The following is a 15,599-nucleotide window of genomic DNA, read 5'->3' as shown; positions in this document are numbered from 1 at the left end:
ATTGTGTTTGAACTCGCCTTAGGCCGAAAGGGTATTGTCCCCTTGAAATTTTGGCAGGTGTGATAAATGATGCACGGAAGAATATAATATGGAGCATAGAATGTACTAATGGTTTTGAAAATGGGCAAATCCATGAGGGCTAGGAGAATTTTGGATATCATTGAGTGCGAGCATGAGATGCTTGCTGCAATTTAGAGGTTTTTGCCACCAGATCTTTGCTATTTTTAAGCAGAATTTGGTCGAGTGATATAACTTTGTGTTTATCATTAGCTTCCTTTACTCAAATTTTTGCATGCTTGTAAATGTTTTGGTACGAAGTGTATAGATCGCATCAATTTTTATTTCTCTTTGTGTGTTACTCTCTTTTCATAGGCATGCAACAATATTCAAAGCTTGAGCGAGACTACAAAGAAAACTTTCAACTCCTTATATGGATTTACCATTTGCATGATATAAAGGTGCGAATATATCAATCGATGAGTATGTTTGTGTGGTGCCATACACTTTTTGCGCTCAGCACCTCCCCCTCAATAGGCATACACAATGCAACTCTTCTGACCTCAATGTGTGTGTGTGCGTGGACTACAAGAGTGTTGGAAGCATTGGTAGGTCTTTTGAAGTCTGCAATAGGGGTTTTTTTCCCTTTGCATGTGAACCCATAAGTGTTAAATGATGGTGGCATTGTCAATTCAAGGCTCGCAGGTCATAGCGAGCATGCATAGCTGAACTGTGAGTGAATTGTGTCAAAGGTGGATGGGCGATTTCGTGAGGCAATGAATAAAAATAGGCTCTCTTTTTTGTGGGCCCACCATCAATTATCTACATGTTTTCTATCGCAAATCCATTAATTTCACGCAGTATTGCAAATCCCGCCCTTCAAGGCCTTCAACTCCAAACACAACAAGTTTTAGATCTTTTCGCACCTGTGAAAAAGAGTGAGAAAATTGAGATTCACACCGACTATGTGGGAAAACGACATTTTCATATGCGCAAGCGAGAAAAAATTGAGCGTGAAAATCTGATTTTCTATTGAAATTTTTTTTTTATCACTCTTGGAACAGTCACGGCACCGTGACTGTTCCAAAAGTGAGTGGAAAAGTCAACTTTCACTATACAAAAGTTCATTTTTTTAATGGGAATTCTATTTTTTTAATCGTGAAACTTTTATACGTCATCCAAAATTCTTCGATGAAGTGTAAAAAGGAGTGGAAAAAGGGGCCTTTTTCCCAACTAGTGAAAATTTCTAAAACTTGTAGTAGCAAGCTCGATCTCGAATAGCAAAATGGCACAAGCTCGGCACGCGTACACACACACACACATACCTATTCACCATTTTATTATGTGTCTTTTTAAGAGAATCCACACCGTCAAAGACAATGGCATCTTGCAACAAGGAGTTTGACCATAGGGAGGGCCTATGCCAGAGATCAGATGGTTGTTCCCAGAGGCATCGGAGGCAAGAGCTTACCTTGCAAAAGGGCGCAACACATTAAAAGAGCAAATACGTCTGTACGCATGTGTGATTGACGGGAATCAACCAAGATGCTACCAAAAAAGAAAAAGAAAAAGAAAAAGAAGGGTGCAGACGTGGCAAGTCAAGGAGGAGAGAGAGAGAGAGATATGAAAACGACGTCCGTAATTATGCCATGCTCGTGTGCAGGAGATCGTCCCTCCCTCTCGTAGACGGTTCGCGTACTATCTAAGAAGGAGAGAGGGCTGGCAGGAGCTCGCACCGAAGCAGGGGAGGGGAGGAAAGACAGGTGTCGAAGGTGAGGTGAGGGGAGGAAAGGCAGGTCTTGGAGCAGAAGCACGAGATCTTCAACATCTCTCTCTCTCTCTCTCTCCTCGAAGGTGGCATTTCTCTTTCTTTCTCTGCCATGTTGCGTTGCAGCCATCCGTCTACGAGCTAAGGCGGTTTGCGACAATGCGTCATGTTGCCACAGGGGGAGACGTAGCAGAGAAGGGATGGGGGAGAGCATAGTAAGGCGCCATACTTTTCGTCCAGAGAGTGAGAAGGGAAGGGGGAGAGTATGTGTTTGTGAGAACCTGGAGGAGGTTATTTCGTTAGGGGCTACCCCAATCACAATGTAAATGGCGAGAAGACGAGGTGCACAAGCCTCTTTCTCTCTCGCTCTCATGTGCAGTTAGGCTGGCGAGCTTCTCTCTCTCTCACTCTTGCTAGCGAATCGATAAAACCCACGCACTTGGGACACACTTATTGTATCTTTTTTATGTGCTCGGTAGGAATTGTGATCTTAAGTCTACAACTAGAAGTAGGTTTTTTGACTCCGATTATCTTTCATAAACCTCATTCTATTGCTTTTGTAATTAAAACTACCATATGCTATTTAGCTTTGCAAGAGAGATAGAGAGAGAGAAAGAGAGAGAGAGAAGAAGAAGAAGAGAATTTTAACGTCGTAGGAAACTATCCCAAGAGACCTTAAAGATCTATCCAATGAGGAGAGTTGAACTCAAGACCTGTTATATGTGTGTGTGTGTGTGTGTGTGTGTGTGAGAGAGAGAGAGAGAGAGAGAGAGAGAGAGAGAGTCCTCTAGGCCAAGAAGTTTGCAAGCAGAGCGATGATAGATGAGGACTAAAGTATGTCCTTAAAAAATGCAGAGTAGGAGGCGCGAACTAAATAGAGCATGGTAGAAGGGTTCGATATTCTTGGGGAGATAGATGAGAAAGAGAACAAGCGAGTCCAAAGAAGTCACGATGATTTCTATCTTTATTTTCTCTATAATCTACTAGATTCGACATAAATGCGTGATAACAAAAAAGGAAGATGGTGCATATACATTAACCTCTCTCTCTCTCTCTCTCTCTCTCCCTCTCTCTCTCTCTCTCTCTCGTGTGTATACCCACGCACCGAAGACGGAGTGGGATAGACCTACATGTGCGCATGGGTAAACAAGTGTTCATTGTGTGTGTGTGTGTGTGTGTGTGTGTGTGTGTGTGTCATGGGGAGATGTGTAAAGACACACACACACACACATATCCATGGTAAGCACGAGTGAGACCCGTTGGTAGGGATAGAGAGAAATGGGGAGATAGAGGGGTAGAGAGAGAAATAAGGATATGGATAGAGAGAGAAATGAAGAGAAGGAGAGATAGATATGGTGAGATACGAAGAGAGAGAGAGAGAGAGAGAGAGAGAGGGAGAAAGAGGTAGATAGGAGAAAAGGAGATATAGAGAAGGAGAAATAGATAGGGGGAGGGATTCTGGTCCCCCCCTAACACGTGGCACTCTTAGGAGCATTTGGTGAGTGGGAGTGAATTTTAACGATCGCATCGGGTGAGAGAAAGAGTCGCAACTGACAAGTGATCAGAGAGGGAATTTATGGATAGAACTAATGATGGGTGACGTTCAAATTTACTTCGTGGAAGTGCTTCAAGTCGCGAGAGAGAAAGAGAGTACTTTTCTTGATTTGCTTTTATGAAATTTTTCAAGAGCAAGGGGTTTGAGGGCAAGAGGGACCATGCGACCGCCTTTGGCGACGCCGTTTTACTAGTTGCTATGTAGAGATTAAGCAGTATGTCCCATAATCTTTTTTTCATTTGTTTTAAAGGGTATCTCAGGTGATGCCTTTGGGGATTGAACAAGTGCAAAGTTTAATGAAATGCAAAAAGAAAGGGAAAGGGGGACAAGGCGCGTTACACAATGGTCTCACCTTTCCCTACTAAAATACCCCTCTAATTTGTGAAAATTCCTAAAATACCCTTAAAATTTCCGCTTTTGAGTGCTTCATTACCTAGCAAAATTGACTAAGCCTACATAACCAACTCAAGTTCCAAGTTTAGCATCTTGTATTTGATAGACAATCAGTCTTCTTATGAAAAGTTACTAATTATTCTGTCTTTGGAGAAATTTAATCTCAAAATGAGGGGTGTGTTATGGGAATTTTGGAGAATTTGAAGGGCATTTTGGGAATTTATGACAAAAATAACAGGGATAATTTGGTAGGGCTATCGCGTGGAGGGAGAGAGATTTGTCGGTGGAAGCGTGAAGCTCGATGTGATTTGTTTGCAGGCCACATAGTGAAACATATTAGAGGTAGGCATCGTAAGACAAAAAAGGCCTCCCGATGAGCTCATGTGACATTGTATGGTGCTACAGACTAGGGATTAAGCCCGCGCAGGGGAGACAATGCCTCTCTTGGGCATTGTCTACAGATGAGGTCGTGCATGGTGTGCAAACCTTATTGGTGCTGTAGACCAGAGTTGAACGTCACTTAGGGGACATGGCAACCCAGGGAGGATGGTGCGGTGTGCGGTTGTCTACTACAGGCGTGCACATACCAATTTTGCTTCTGAGTGTCTCACTTCCCCTTTCTAGCATGCAGGAGGTCGAAGGTGCATGTAAAAGAGAAAGAGGATTGCGAGGAGACGGAGGGGGGGAGCTTGGAAGGGCAAGTGAGCATGGCCAAACGAGGGTGCAGGATCCGAGGTGTCTAGGGCACAGGATAGAGCCAAGACATGCGGCGGGAACTAGGCCAGAGCAAGAGTACTTAGTTTCACAAAACTCTGAGAAAGAATCTGCTTCTCTAATTAATTAATGTGTGTACAATTGACCCAGCATGTCCCAATAAGCATTATGGATGGTGGGATATTGTGCTGATTCCTTTTGAAAATAGCTTTGAATCCCTTACCATACAATGCAGATGTAGGCCATTGGCCATTTCATTTAGAGGCAGGCCTCGTAATTTCAGCACTTGTTTGGTTTCTAGTCTATCTACACTGAGTTTTGCAACCAAAAAAAAAAAGATTCAACTCTCATCATGCGACAATATGGAGTCGATGGTTAAGGAAAGGTTTTTTTTTCCTCAAGCTCACAATTGTGAGTAGCTGAATTGTATTAAGCATAAAAATTTTACAAAGTACCCTCAAGCTCGTCTAGAGCCTTGAGTAGAGGAGCTTGAGGGAACGTGCGATACAACTGAAAGCTACAAAGCGCCATAACCCATGCTGCTTTACTCATTCCAATCAACACGTCATGACATCCATGATTGCTTGACTCCACTCGTCTGAGTTCTTCTTTTTTCCCATGGCAATAATCAGTTCTCTATTTTCATGGATAATCTCCTTTCTTTATCCTTGAAGATAACAGGAGATCGTTAGTCGCGGGGAGCCAACAAAGTCGTGGTGAGTCTGTCAAGGCGGAGCCGTTGCTAGAGTCGCCAGTAGGGAGAGTGGCCGTGCAATAGGCCGCCAGGAGAGGGTGGGCGCATGTGGAGAGTTGGGAGGATAGGAAGAGCGCAAAAGGAGATATGGGAGGAGAGGGACGTGGGCTTTACGTATCCTCCTCCTCCCGCAGTTCTACAGGTAGACTCATCAAGGGGAGGGAAAGGTCTTGATCATCCAGTTTTTTTTTATTATAGAAAAAGTGGAATTGATTAAGATAAGGCAATACAATGAGAAAAAAGGGGACAAGATCCAACAGTTGGGGTTGAACAACCCAGAGGAGAAGGGGTTATATACATGGGAGAGAAAAAGACAGGAGTATCAAAGAAGAAGCTACATATAAATCATCTGCAGTCTAGTAACTGAGTAGTTCTCACAAGCAAAATTTGACTTGACCAGGTACCTCTCTTCTTGAGCTATGTACCTGGTCAAGTCAAACTCTCCTTAGATCATTAGTGGTTAGCCATCTCCCTTCTTTGTATACATCCTTCCAGGAAAGCACTCCTTTTTTAAAGGCTCCATGAGCTTTTCTAGTAAGCTTCAGTTTGCCTTTATAGGAAAATTGCCCTATCCATATAGAATCCTAGAGCAGAAAATGAAAATTAGAAGAAATGATAAGTGGAAGTGATTTGCTTTGTTTAATTCCTACCAAGAGGCCCACATCCTTCTGATTAGCTCTGATCCCTTGAATTTGCACTTATATTGAGTACATATAATATCCCTGAGTGACAATCCTTTCCAGCTGGGATAGTCTTTCAAGACAAAGAACTTAATGTCTTTTATTATCAGACAAGCCCAATAATCTGTTGAGTCAACTGCTCTTGCTATCCACTTGGCTGCCAATTTATCTGCTTGCCTGGTTATGTCCATAATACCCAATCCTCCTTGTTCTTTTGGAAAGCAACAAGTGTTCCATCTTACCTTACTCATTTTGTTGAAGTCAGCTGTCCCCCCCCATAAAAATCTTCTGGCCAACTGTATGATTTTGCTGATTTGTGTCTTGGAAAGCTTCTAACAACATAAAAAATATATTAAAGTTGACAGCAGATAATTGTTTAAAACAAAAACTCTAGAAGCCAGTGAGTTTTTCATAGCTTGCCAAGCAAAAATTTTCCTTCTAAACTTGTCTAAACTTGTCAAAAATTTTCCTTCTAAACTTGCATAGCTTGCCAAGCAAAAATTTTCCTTCTAAACTTGTCTAATACCCACTCAATTCTCTGGTTGAGGGTGATATTGAACCCCATTGGGATTCCAAAAAGTCTAAAAATTTGTCCACAATAATTTCTTTGCATCCTGCATCAATAACAATCCAAGGAGTGTTCCCAGTACTGCATTTAAATCCAGTTTTATGATGGTTGATCATTGATCCACTAGCCAAGCAGAATGTATTTAAGCACTCCCAGAAAGCCTGTATGGACTGATTGTCATTAGTCATCAATGAGTTAGTATCATCTGCAAACTGTTGTAAACAAAAAGGGTTAGTTGAACCAGGTATGTTGATGCCTTTGATTTGACCTTTCTTCATGCAATCCCTGACCAACCAACCCAAAGCATATGAGGAGATTGCATACAAAAGCGGGGCTAGAGGGCAGCCCTGTCTAATAGAGCAGGTGAGAAAAATATTTTCTGTGAGCTGACCATTAATTGCTATCCTGGTAATGGCATTTTCAAGCAAGATATGAACAAATTTGATAAATTTTCTGCCACATCTAATGTCTTGTAAAGATTGAAGAATGAAGGTCCATTCCATTCTGTCATAAGCCTTGTCAAAATCAATTTTGAACAAAATGAAATCCTGTCCAGTGTTTTGAGCATGTTCCATGTCTTCCCAAAGTGTGATGATTGCATCTAGAATGTATATGCCCTTAATAAACCCTTTTTGCTCCTTTAGGATAATATGATCCATAATGGGGCTGAGTCTTTTGGCTAGGGAGTGGGAGAAAACTTTGTATAGAGAAGTCAGACATGTAATAGGTCTCCAGTTAGACAGGTCCTCCCTCTCTCCTCTCTTGTGGATGAGTTTTACAACACCAGTATTGGACTTGGTAGGAAGAGATCCAACTCTAACAGCTTCTTTCCAGACTAACATAATATGAGGTATCAAAAATTCTTGAAAGTCTATGTAGAATTCATTGGGCAGACCATCAATTCCAGGAGTCTTATCTCTGCTCATTTTTCTGATGGTTTCTCTAATCTCCTCCTCTGAAAGGGGCAAATCCAGTTGTTTTTCCATGGAGGGAGTAACAGTTTTCTCCCTCAATCGAGCTATCTTAGCTCTTGCTTGAGTGATATGATCCCCTTTTGAAGGAGACTTAGAGAAAAGTTCAGAAAAAAATTTATGAGCAATAATGAGATTCTCCTTTTGGTTATTAGCAGTATGAACTTATGTATTCTTAAGAGAAGGTATGAAATCCTTAGCCTTTTCTTTTTGAGGAGATTAAACATCTCCTTATTGGGTCTATCAACCTTTCCAGCCCAAAAGGTCCTGGTCCAAGAAAGTGCACTGCTAGCAAGGAGGAGCTCTTCCTATCTCAATTCTTCCTTGAGTGCTAATAGTTTAAGAGAGGGAGGACTGTTAGTTGGAAGAGTTTTCTCCAGCTGAGAAATCTTTTCCATAGTCATCATTCTTCTTTGTTTCCTAGCCTCCCTAGCCTTAGACTTAAAATCACTCAGAGTTTTGAGTGTAAGGGTGACAGCCTGGTCCCAAGCTTTAAAAGGGGAAGCATAATTCTCAAAACTTGAATAAATTTTTATCCACATGTGGCCAACCAGACTTGTAATTAAATTCACATCTATCCTAATCAATTGTAATAGACTTGTGATCTGACAAAAGAATGGAAGAATGTACCTGACATTTAATTTTCCAATGCTCATGTATCATATTTGTAGACATGTATGCTATATCTAGTCTGGCTTCTCTGTAGCAATCTCCACTTTGTTTATTTGACCAAGTGTTACCTGAATCAGAGCTGATGTCAACCATGTTGTGTTTGCCTATGAATTCATCCCACCTCTGTTTTTCTGTACCATTCACAGTTTGACCTTTGAAGTGCCATCTATCCTGCAGAGATTCGACCATATTGTAGTCTCCTATCACCATTAATAGACTAGGTAAGTCCTTCATTTCTGCCCAAGCTCTGCATCTATCAGATATAGCATTAGAAGTATATACACTTATTAGAGTGAAATTGAAAGGGGCAGTCAGGGTGATGGACAGCCATTGATGAGTATCTGACTTCTTGTAAACTTTGGCATGATCAGAATATTTGCTAGTTATTCCTATTGCAATACCTCCTCTTCTGTTGTCATGATCAGTAGTAAACCATTTATAATGGGAACTGATTCTTTTCAAGTTGTAGATCAGGGTTTGACCTTGAGATTTGATTTCCTATAAACAAACAATGTCAGCAGTAATACTTTGATCTTTGAGCCAGCCCTTGATGGCCATAGCTCTAACTGGATCTATAAGTCCTTTACAATTGTAGCTCAGAATTTTCAGTTTGAGAGAAGTCATTTCTTAGATGCTTTGGTGGGTTTCAGCTGTGACACAGAGGTTCTGTTAGGATCATTGGTTTTCTCTTTCTTTCTTTTGGCCTTAGAGGGATTTTGCTGGGGAAGGGACTCCTCCTCAGCTTGTGTCATCTGGGTATCTGTATTAATCTGAGGAGAAGTAGCTAGAAATTTCTTCAACTCATCATCTTTGTGTTGCAGCTGTTGGAGAAAGATATTCTCTTCTTCCAGTTGTTTATCTCCTTGAGTGTTTGGTATCATAGGTTCATCTTCATATGATGAGGAATCTGATGTCCCTCTTGGCTGAGTATCAGGACTGTCAGGTGCTTGACAGTTGGTTTTTTGTTGTTGCTGCATGACAGTGTCATTTGCTGAGACATCACCTTTGGGAGAGGGCGAATTAATATGAGCTTAATTTTGCTCATCTCCATATTTACTGTAATCATAATCTGGATCATAAGGGTCAAAAACAGACTCCAGTAAGGGGGAAAATCTATTTTGAATCTTAGATTACCCTCTTCTTGGATTATTGTTTTTGTTGCTCTGTTTTCTAGGGACTGGTTGGAAACCCTTCCCCTGACCAAGGTTTTCATTTGTGTTCTGAGGGTGAAGGACAAGAAAGGTTTTGATCAGATGACCTTGTTGCATGCAGTGGTAGCATGCATTAGGAAGGTTCCTATAGACAACCTTTTGAATGTGTAGCAATTCTCCCTTAGAGTTCTTCATGGGTATCTCTTGCTTAAGCTCCTGTGCTATGTCCACTTCTATGAGAAGTTGTGGGTCCCATTTGGGATTATATCCACCCCTTGATTTTTGACTCTACCTAGATTGCCCCCTAGCTCTTCCAGCCAAGGATAGAAGTCCACAGGATAGTCAGTAAAATCAACCCATATGGGGATTCTAGAGGGCTTTTCTCCCTTGGGATTGAAGCCTGCAAACCATTAGAACAGAGACAAAGGTGTGTTTTTTATAATCCAATGACTGTTGCTAATTACCTGTAAAGACATTTCAGGTTTTTTAAAGAAAAACAAATAATTATTGTTGGGTAAATACTGAACATGTTCTACCCTCCAATTATTATTCAACCAATTTTGATTAATCCAATTCTTAAGAGTTTCTAATGATGGTCTTGGACCATGACAAAGCCCAATTAGAACTTTATCCTGCAGTTGCTTCTGCCAGGCCTGTAGTGTGTCTGACAAGATAATAAAGGCATCTTTAGTTATACCTTCATTCAAGTCCTCTTCTTTTTTTCCATTATCCTCTCGGCTAGGGCTTCCAGGTTTGCTTGAGTAATCTGAATTAGGTTTGACGTTAAGCCTTTGTTCAGCTGAGTTGTTAATATATTGAGGGTTTCCCTCAAAGAACTGCTCCCCATTGTGCCCCAAGATCCTCCCTTGTTGGGCATTGAAGTTCTCTACATTCTACTTGGCATTAGACATAGTAAAGTTATGAGGATTACCTGGTTGACTAAATCTTCTGATTTCATTGACATCGTTGAAAGCTGTAGAAGGCGAGATTCTCCCCATAACTTCTTCCCCAAAACCCTTTGTGGCAGCAGGTACCATATGTTGGTTGACAATCTGTGCAAAGGTGGGTTGTATAATCCCCTTTTGATGTGACTGAGAGGAGCACTGCTGATAGCTCCAATGTGGAGATGTTGCGGTAGACTGAGCGTAGAGTGAGCAGCATGAGTAGGGCTAGTCGAATGAGCTGTTAAGTGAGGGTATGTTGTTAGAGGAGCATGTGTTAGGATGGGTAGTTGAAGACTGGTCGCCATTTGCAAGGGGGGCATCTTCATCGTCAGCTCTGAGGCTGCACTAGTAGAAACTGCAGAAGAACTAACACCTAGCTTGAAGTCTAAATCATTAATAGAGGAAGGCACTCGCGTGAATATTAGTAGTACGAGCCAGTAGTGCTGGCGCTCCTCTTGGCCATCACTATTCTCTTGGCCGCCTTTCATGGATGTTGTGGATGGAGGCTGTGATCCCACCATATTCTCCATAAAAAACCCTCCAAAACGGCTCCTGTTCCCGTCCAGCTTCATTAATAGCACCTTCTTCAGCTTGCAAACCTACACCGCTTTCTATTTCTCCTCGCAGTGTAGACCTCCAAAACTCGGATTTCTTACTGCACCTTGTCAAATGCTAAGCCTATCCCATGTATTGTGATCTCATGAACCTACCAAACTTGGCCTCAGCTGTATTCATATCCTTGGGGTCACCTGCGTCTATGTATGTGCTCAATTCAAGCGTTGTGCTGAATTTAAGGAAGTGTCAGTATTCGGAGAATGTAAGGAAAGGAATACATAGAGAGCGAGGACTATTTCTCATGCCAAATTGGTCGAAGGAGAAAATGACGGAAGGCTACGAGTTTATATGAGGAGGCCATAGGGTTGCAACCAAAATTGGAGCTGCCCAAAGACAAAATTGGACCTATCTGAGAGTCTTTGCTCTAGTTGTGAGTGGTTTTCTCTCTCTATCCTCTCTCTCTCTCTCTCTCTCTCTCTCTCTCTCTCTCTCTCTCTCACACACACACACACACACACACACACACACACACACACACACACACACACACACCTCGAATCACCATCACTCTGTGTGAGCCTCACATGCACTTTGTAGCTCCTAAAAATACGAATTCAAAATACCAAGGATTGGAAAAGAAACGTAGTTAGGGATAGATTGCTTTAAAATTCTACATATTCTCTTCGCATCAACTATGGCTGGGTTCACATCGATGCGGCGGAAGAGAGGCTCCAAAAGTAGCTTTTCCGGGTGGTAGAGTTACATAATGCACACTTCCTCCACCCATTTGTTCACATAGAGGGTGGAAGAAAAAGTCACTCGATTTTCTTCCGTCGGCTTGTGTGAACATTGGGTGGCGGAATAACAAAGAGTGAAAGGTAGAAGCATTTAGCATTTGCATCAATAAAGCATAGTACAAACCATAGCATAAAAATTATTAAATGGAATGCATTTGTTACAAAAGCTTTAACTTGAAGATGATGATGAATCTACTTCCTCTAAAGACTCATTTCCAAAAATTTCTTGGACATTCATCCGTGCATGTTCTTTGTACATTGCCTTTGCAATATTGTCTCACCTCTCGGCGCCTACTCCAAGGTCATTGGAACCTCCTTCATTGTTGCCTTGTGCACGCTCCATAGCCTCCTCTATTCCGACATCCCGTGTTGTCATAAGCTCCATCATGGATGTAGCACCTGCTCTTCAATCCTCTGCCGCACACCCACCGTGACCTACCAATTCTGCTTCTGCCTTCCGCACCCACTCCATATCAAAAGATTCTCCATGGAAAATACAAAGGTTGTGAAGCACAAGAGAAGCTGCTACAAGATCTGGCACATAGCGTAGAGTCATGTCACATCTTTTTAACAAAATTCTAAACCTTGCCTTCAACATTCCAAAAGCTCTCTCAACTAGCATCCTTGTACTTGATTGAATGAAATTCTAGTAGTACTTGAGACGTGACAGCCCTTCCTTGCACCCTTTGAAAGTCACTAGCATATATGGCCGTGCCGGATAAGCGCAATCACCAACTAGACAGTAGTTGCCTAGTTTCCCTTTTGCACATCTTTGTCCTAGATCACTTCTAGTGAAATTCAAGGAGTCATGCACTGATCCAGCCCATCCAACATCAAAATTCCATATTGAACAATTAGCAGATAGGGTTAGTTGTAGCAAAATAGAGTGGAAATCTTTTCGATTGAAGTAGTCAAATGGTTGTCCCTTGGTGCAACGATGGGAATGTGGGAACCATCTATCACACCAGCAACAAAGGGGATTCCTCTTGCTGCCTCAAACTCACGCTCCAATGTCGCAAGTCGAGAGCTTGAAGGCCATCTGATGTACATATCCCTAAGGCCAGATTTCACAATTGCCTTGCAAAAATCAAGTACAGTTCCACAAGATGTACTCTTGGCACATCTATAAGTGTCATCAATGCCCAAGAGTCCATCGCCAATAGCAAGTCTGGTAAGAGCGATGGCTACTCTATCTTCTATTCGAATAGTCTTGCAAAAGTTTGTGGATTTCTTATGCATGAAGGGTGGAAACTTCCCACAAAGGTAGTTGAAGGTTTCTTTGTTAACCCTTAGACGACGCTTGAACATGCTAGCATTGTAAGCACTTAGGAGATAACATCAAACAAAGCCTTGTGGACGTGGGTATGCCCACACTCGCCGTCGTTCATGGCCCCTTCTTCGGTTGGTGATCTTCTTAAGGCTTACAGATTGTGCCATGCTCTTGCAAACATGCGTTCGCACTATGGACTCATCATTGCAAAAGCTGGGCTCCTTTAGCAATTCATATATGGCTAAAGAACACAACCATGCACAATAGAGAGCCATTTTCTTGGATATGGCCATTGAATCCTACAATTGTTGAAAGGGTACAAGATATTTAGTTCATGGTCTACTATAATTTATTGCATTTTTTCATACTTTGAAACCTTGAGACATTTTCATACACTTCGGAAGCACAACAATAAAATCTGCAAGCTTTGGACGCTTTGACAAATTATAAAAAAACTTTGAAAAACATAGAAGCTGTGAAACATGGAAAGCCTAAAACTACTTGTCACCCCCCCTAGACTCCTTCAAAAAGTCACTCATAGTCATGCGCATTGCAGCTAGTATATTGAGCCTCTCCTTCTCCAAGGCAATATTCTGGCTAGCGGTCTCCTTGAGATGCTCCAAGAGAAGTTTCCATGTACCGGCCATCTCGGCCAAGGACTCCTCATACTTTGGAGCGACTTCTCGGCTTGAGGACATGGTGGGTTGGGTCTTCTCTTGATGTGGGGAGGGGTTTTCTTCTAAGGTGTCACCAGTTGTTGGGGTAATATCCTCCATTGTTGACGAAGAAGCGTGGCTAACAGGAGTAACAATGGATCTGGCGTGATAGTATTTATCCACTATGTTGAACCATTTACATATATGCCTCCTATCATTACCAAAAATTGAGTTATGGGATTTGTCCTGACGGTATTGTCGCAATACTGCTTGCCACTTTTTGCGGCAACTTTTACTATCTTTATCAAAGTCAGGGTAGGTGGCGGCTAGTTTAGTAGCCACCTTTGCCCATAAATTAATCCCTTGCTTCTCGGGATTATTGAACTTCTTATTCATGCCCCCCCAGGTGTGAATGAGTTGGTCCACCCACCAATCTTTCCACTTGCTTTTCTTGTTGTCGTCGTCATCATCATCTTCCAAGTCGATGGTGCTCTTCTTCTTTGAGGCTTTGGGCTTCTTTGTTGTGGTTTGGTTTTGTAGCACAAACTCCTCGTTAGTGACTTCTTTCCTCTTCGACCATTTTGCACGGCTTGCCTTGGGTTGAGAAGCTCGCATGGGATTAGGGGTCGGGTTGGGTGATGGAGTGGATGCCACATGATTGGGGGTGCACTCCATATTGGAGTTAGGACTAGTGACACTCAAAGGGGGCGAGAGATGAGAAGGGTGTGTAGCCATAGGAGAATGTGAGGTATGAACATTTAGAGAAGGAGAGGGATGAGGTGGTGGAATTTGAGATCCATAATCCGTGGATCTAAACATAAAGGGAGAATTAGAAGAGATGGAGGGAGAGTTCATCGTGGCTTGGTAGCCATGAGCTGGCATGTGGAAAGAAGGGTGGGGACATGGATAGAAAGTGGATTGAGAAAATGGAGGTTGGGAGAGAATAGGGTTGTCATATTCCCGTTGGGAGTCGGATTGATGTGGGTTAGAGTCCATGGTACCTACACCGCAAAAAAAAAAACAATGTTAAAGATGTGCACACAAAGTTGAGATCAATGCATAAAAGTGAAAATTGCTAAAGTCAATGCAACCTTAATGAATTGATTTGCACCACCGTCGGCCGCTTAACGCTTCAACCCTACAAGAGCGCCATATTAAAAAATGTTGGTACATCATATAGAATACCAAACAAGCTTAATATAAAAATACAACATGTCAAATAAACTTGAATTTTAAGATAACTCATTATGCTTGAAAAGCCCTCAAATGTAAAAGAGCATGGCCTTGAGCTTGCTTGAAGAGGCCCTCAAATGTAAAAGAGCATGGCTTACTCTGTGCATGCACCTCAAATGTAAAAGAGCATGACCTCCTTGATCTCTGTGTTGATGTGACAGAGCTCACAAGGTAATGATCCATTTTATAAGGATTGGAGGGGGGAGGGGAGGCTTTTGTGAATGTTGCACTTGTGGAGAGCCGTTAATTTTTTTTTAGGGAGGGGTGAGGGGGATGGGAAAGGTATGTAGGCTATTTTTGGAAACACTTTTTAGAAAGGTACGTTGAGGGCAGGAGGGGCCAATATCTTATGTGGAGGGTGGAAGAGCAATGGGCGAGGGGGGGGGGGGGGGGGGGGGGGTCTAAAGACAATGCTTGCGTTTCTGTCATGCGTTGGCAAGGAAAAGCCATTCATTCCACCGCCCACTGTGAATGCGCAGGCTTATTTGCCGCGACGTGATTGGCTGCAAGTGAAGGCGCGAAAACTATCGCCGCCCACTGCGAAATCAGCCTATGGCACATCTTCTATAACCTTCGCCAGCTTCCACAGAGAACTTTCGGGGAGAGAGAGAGAGAGAGAGAGAGAGAGAGAGAGAGAGAGAGAGAGAGAGAGAGAGAGAGAGAGAGAGAGAGAGATCAACTAGCAAACAAGATAGGAATGGCCTAGGGTTCCTTGAGTCTGTAGGCAGCAAAGCAGTTTTTCATAAAAGCTAGAGAGAGAAAGAGGTGGGCATATGGGATTGGCAAGCCCTCTTTGAGACTTTAGCCTTCAAATCTTCAAGATTTTTGTTGGACTTTAGCCTTTAGGTCGCAGTATGTGACACCTAGCAAGGCACTCCCATTGCCATTATAGAAGGGTGAAAGCATGTATTGGTGTTACCA

At 42.4% G+C, this 15,599-nt stretch overlaps 1 protein-coding gene across 1 annotated transcript; it reads right to left on the bottom strand.

Annotated features, from left to right (window-relative positions):
* Positions 1-13,286: 13,286 nt before the first annotated feature.
* On the bottom strand, positions 13,287-14,300 carry LOC147421143 (uncharacterized). The gene has a single exon (XM_086504612.1). It carries the CDS (start codon positions 14,298-14,300, stop codon positions 13,287-13,289), a length of 1,014 nt encoding a protein of 337 aa, XP_086360738.1.
* Between the last annotated feature and the right edge of the window lie 1,299 nt (positions 14,301-15,599).

The sequence above is a fragment of the Adiantum capillus-veneris genome, chromosome 28 (genome assembly GCF_014529385.1).
Source record: "Adiantum capillus-veneris isolate H3 chromosome 28, ASM1452938v2, whole genome shotgun sequence".
Taxonomy (NCBI): Eukaryota; Viridiplantae; Streptophyta; class Polypodiopsida; order Polypodiales; family Pteridaceae; genus Adiantum; species Adiantum capillus-veneris.
Note: the sequence above shows the minus strand (reverse complement) of the source record. Positions and strands in the feature narration are given on the sequence as shown.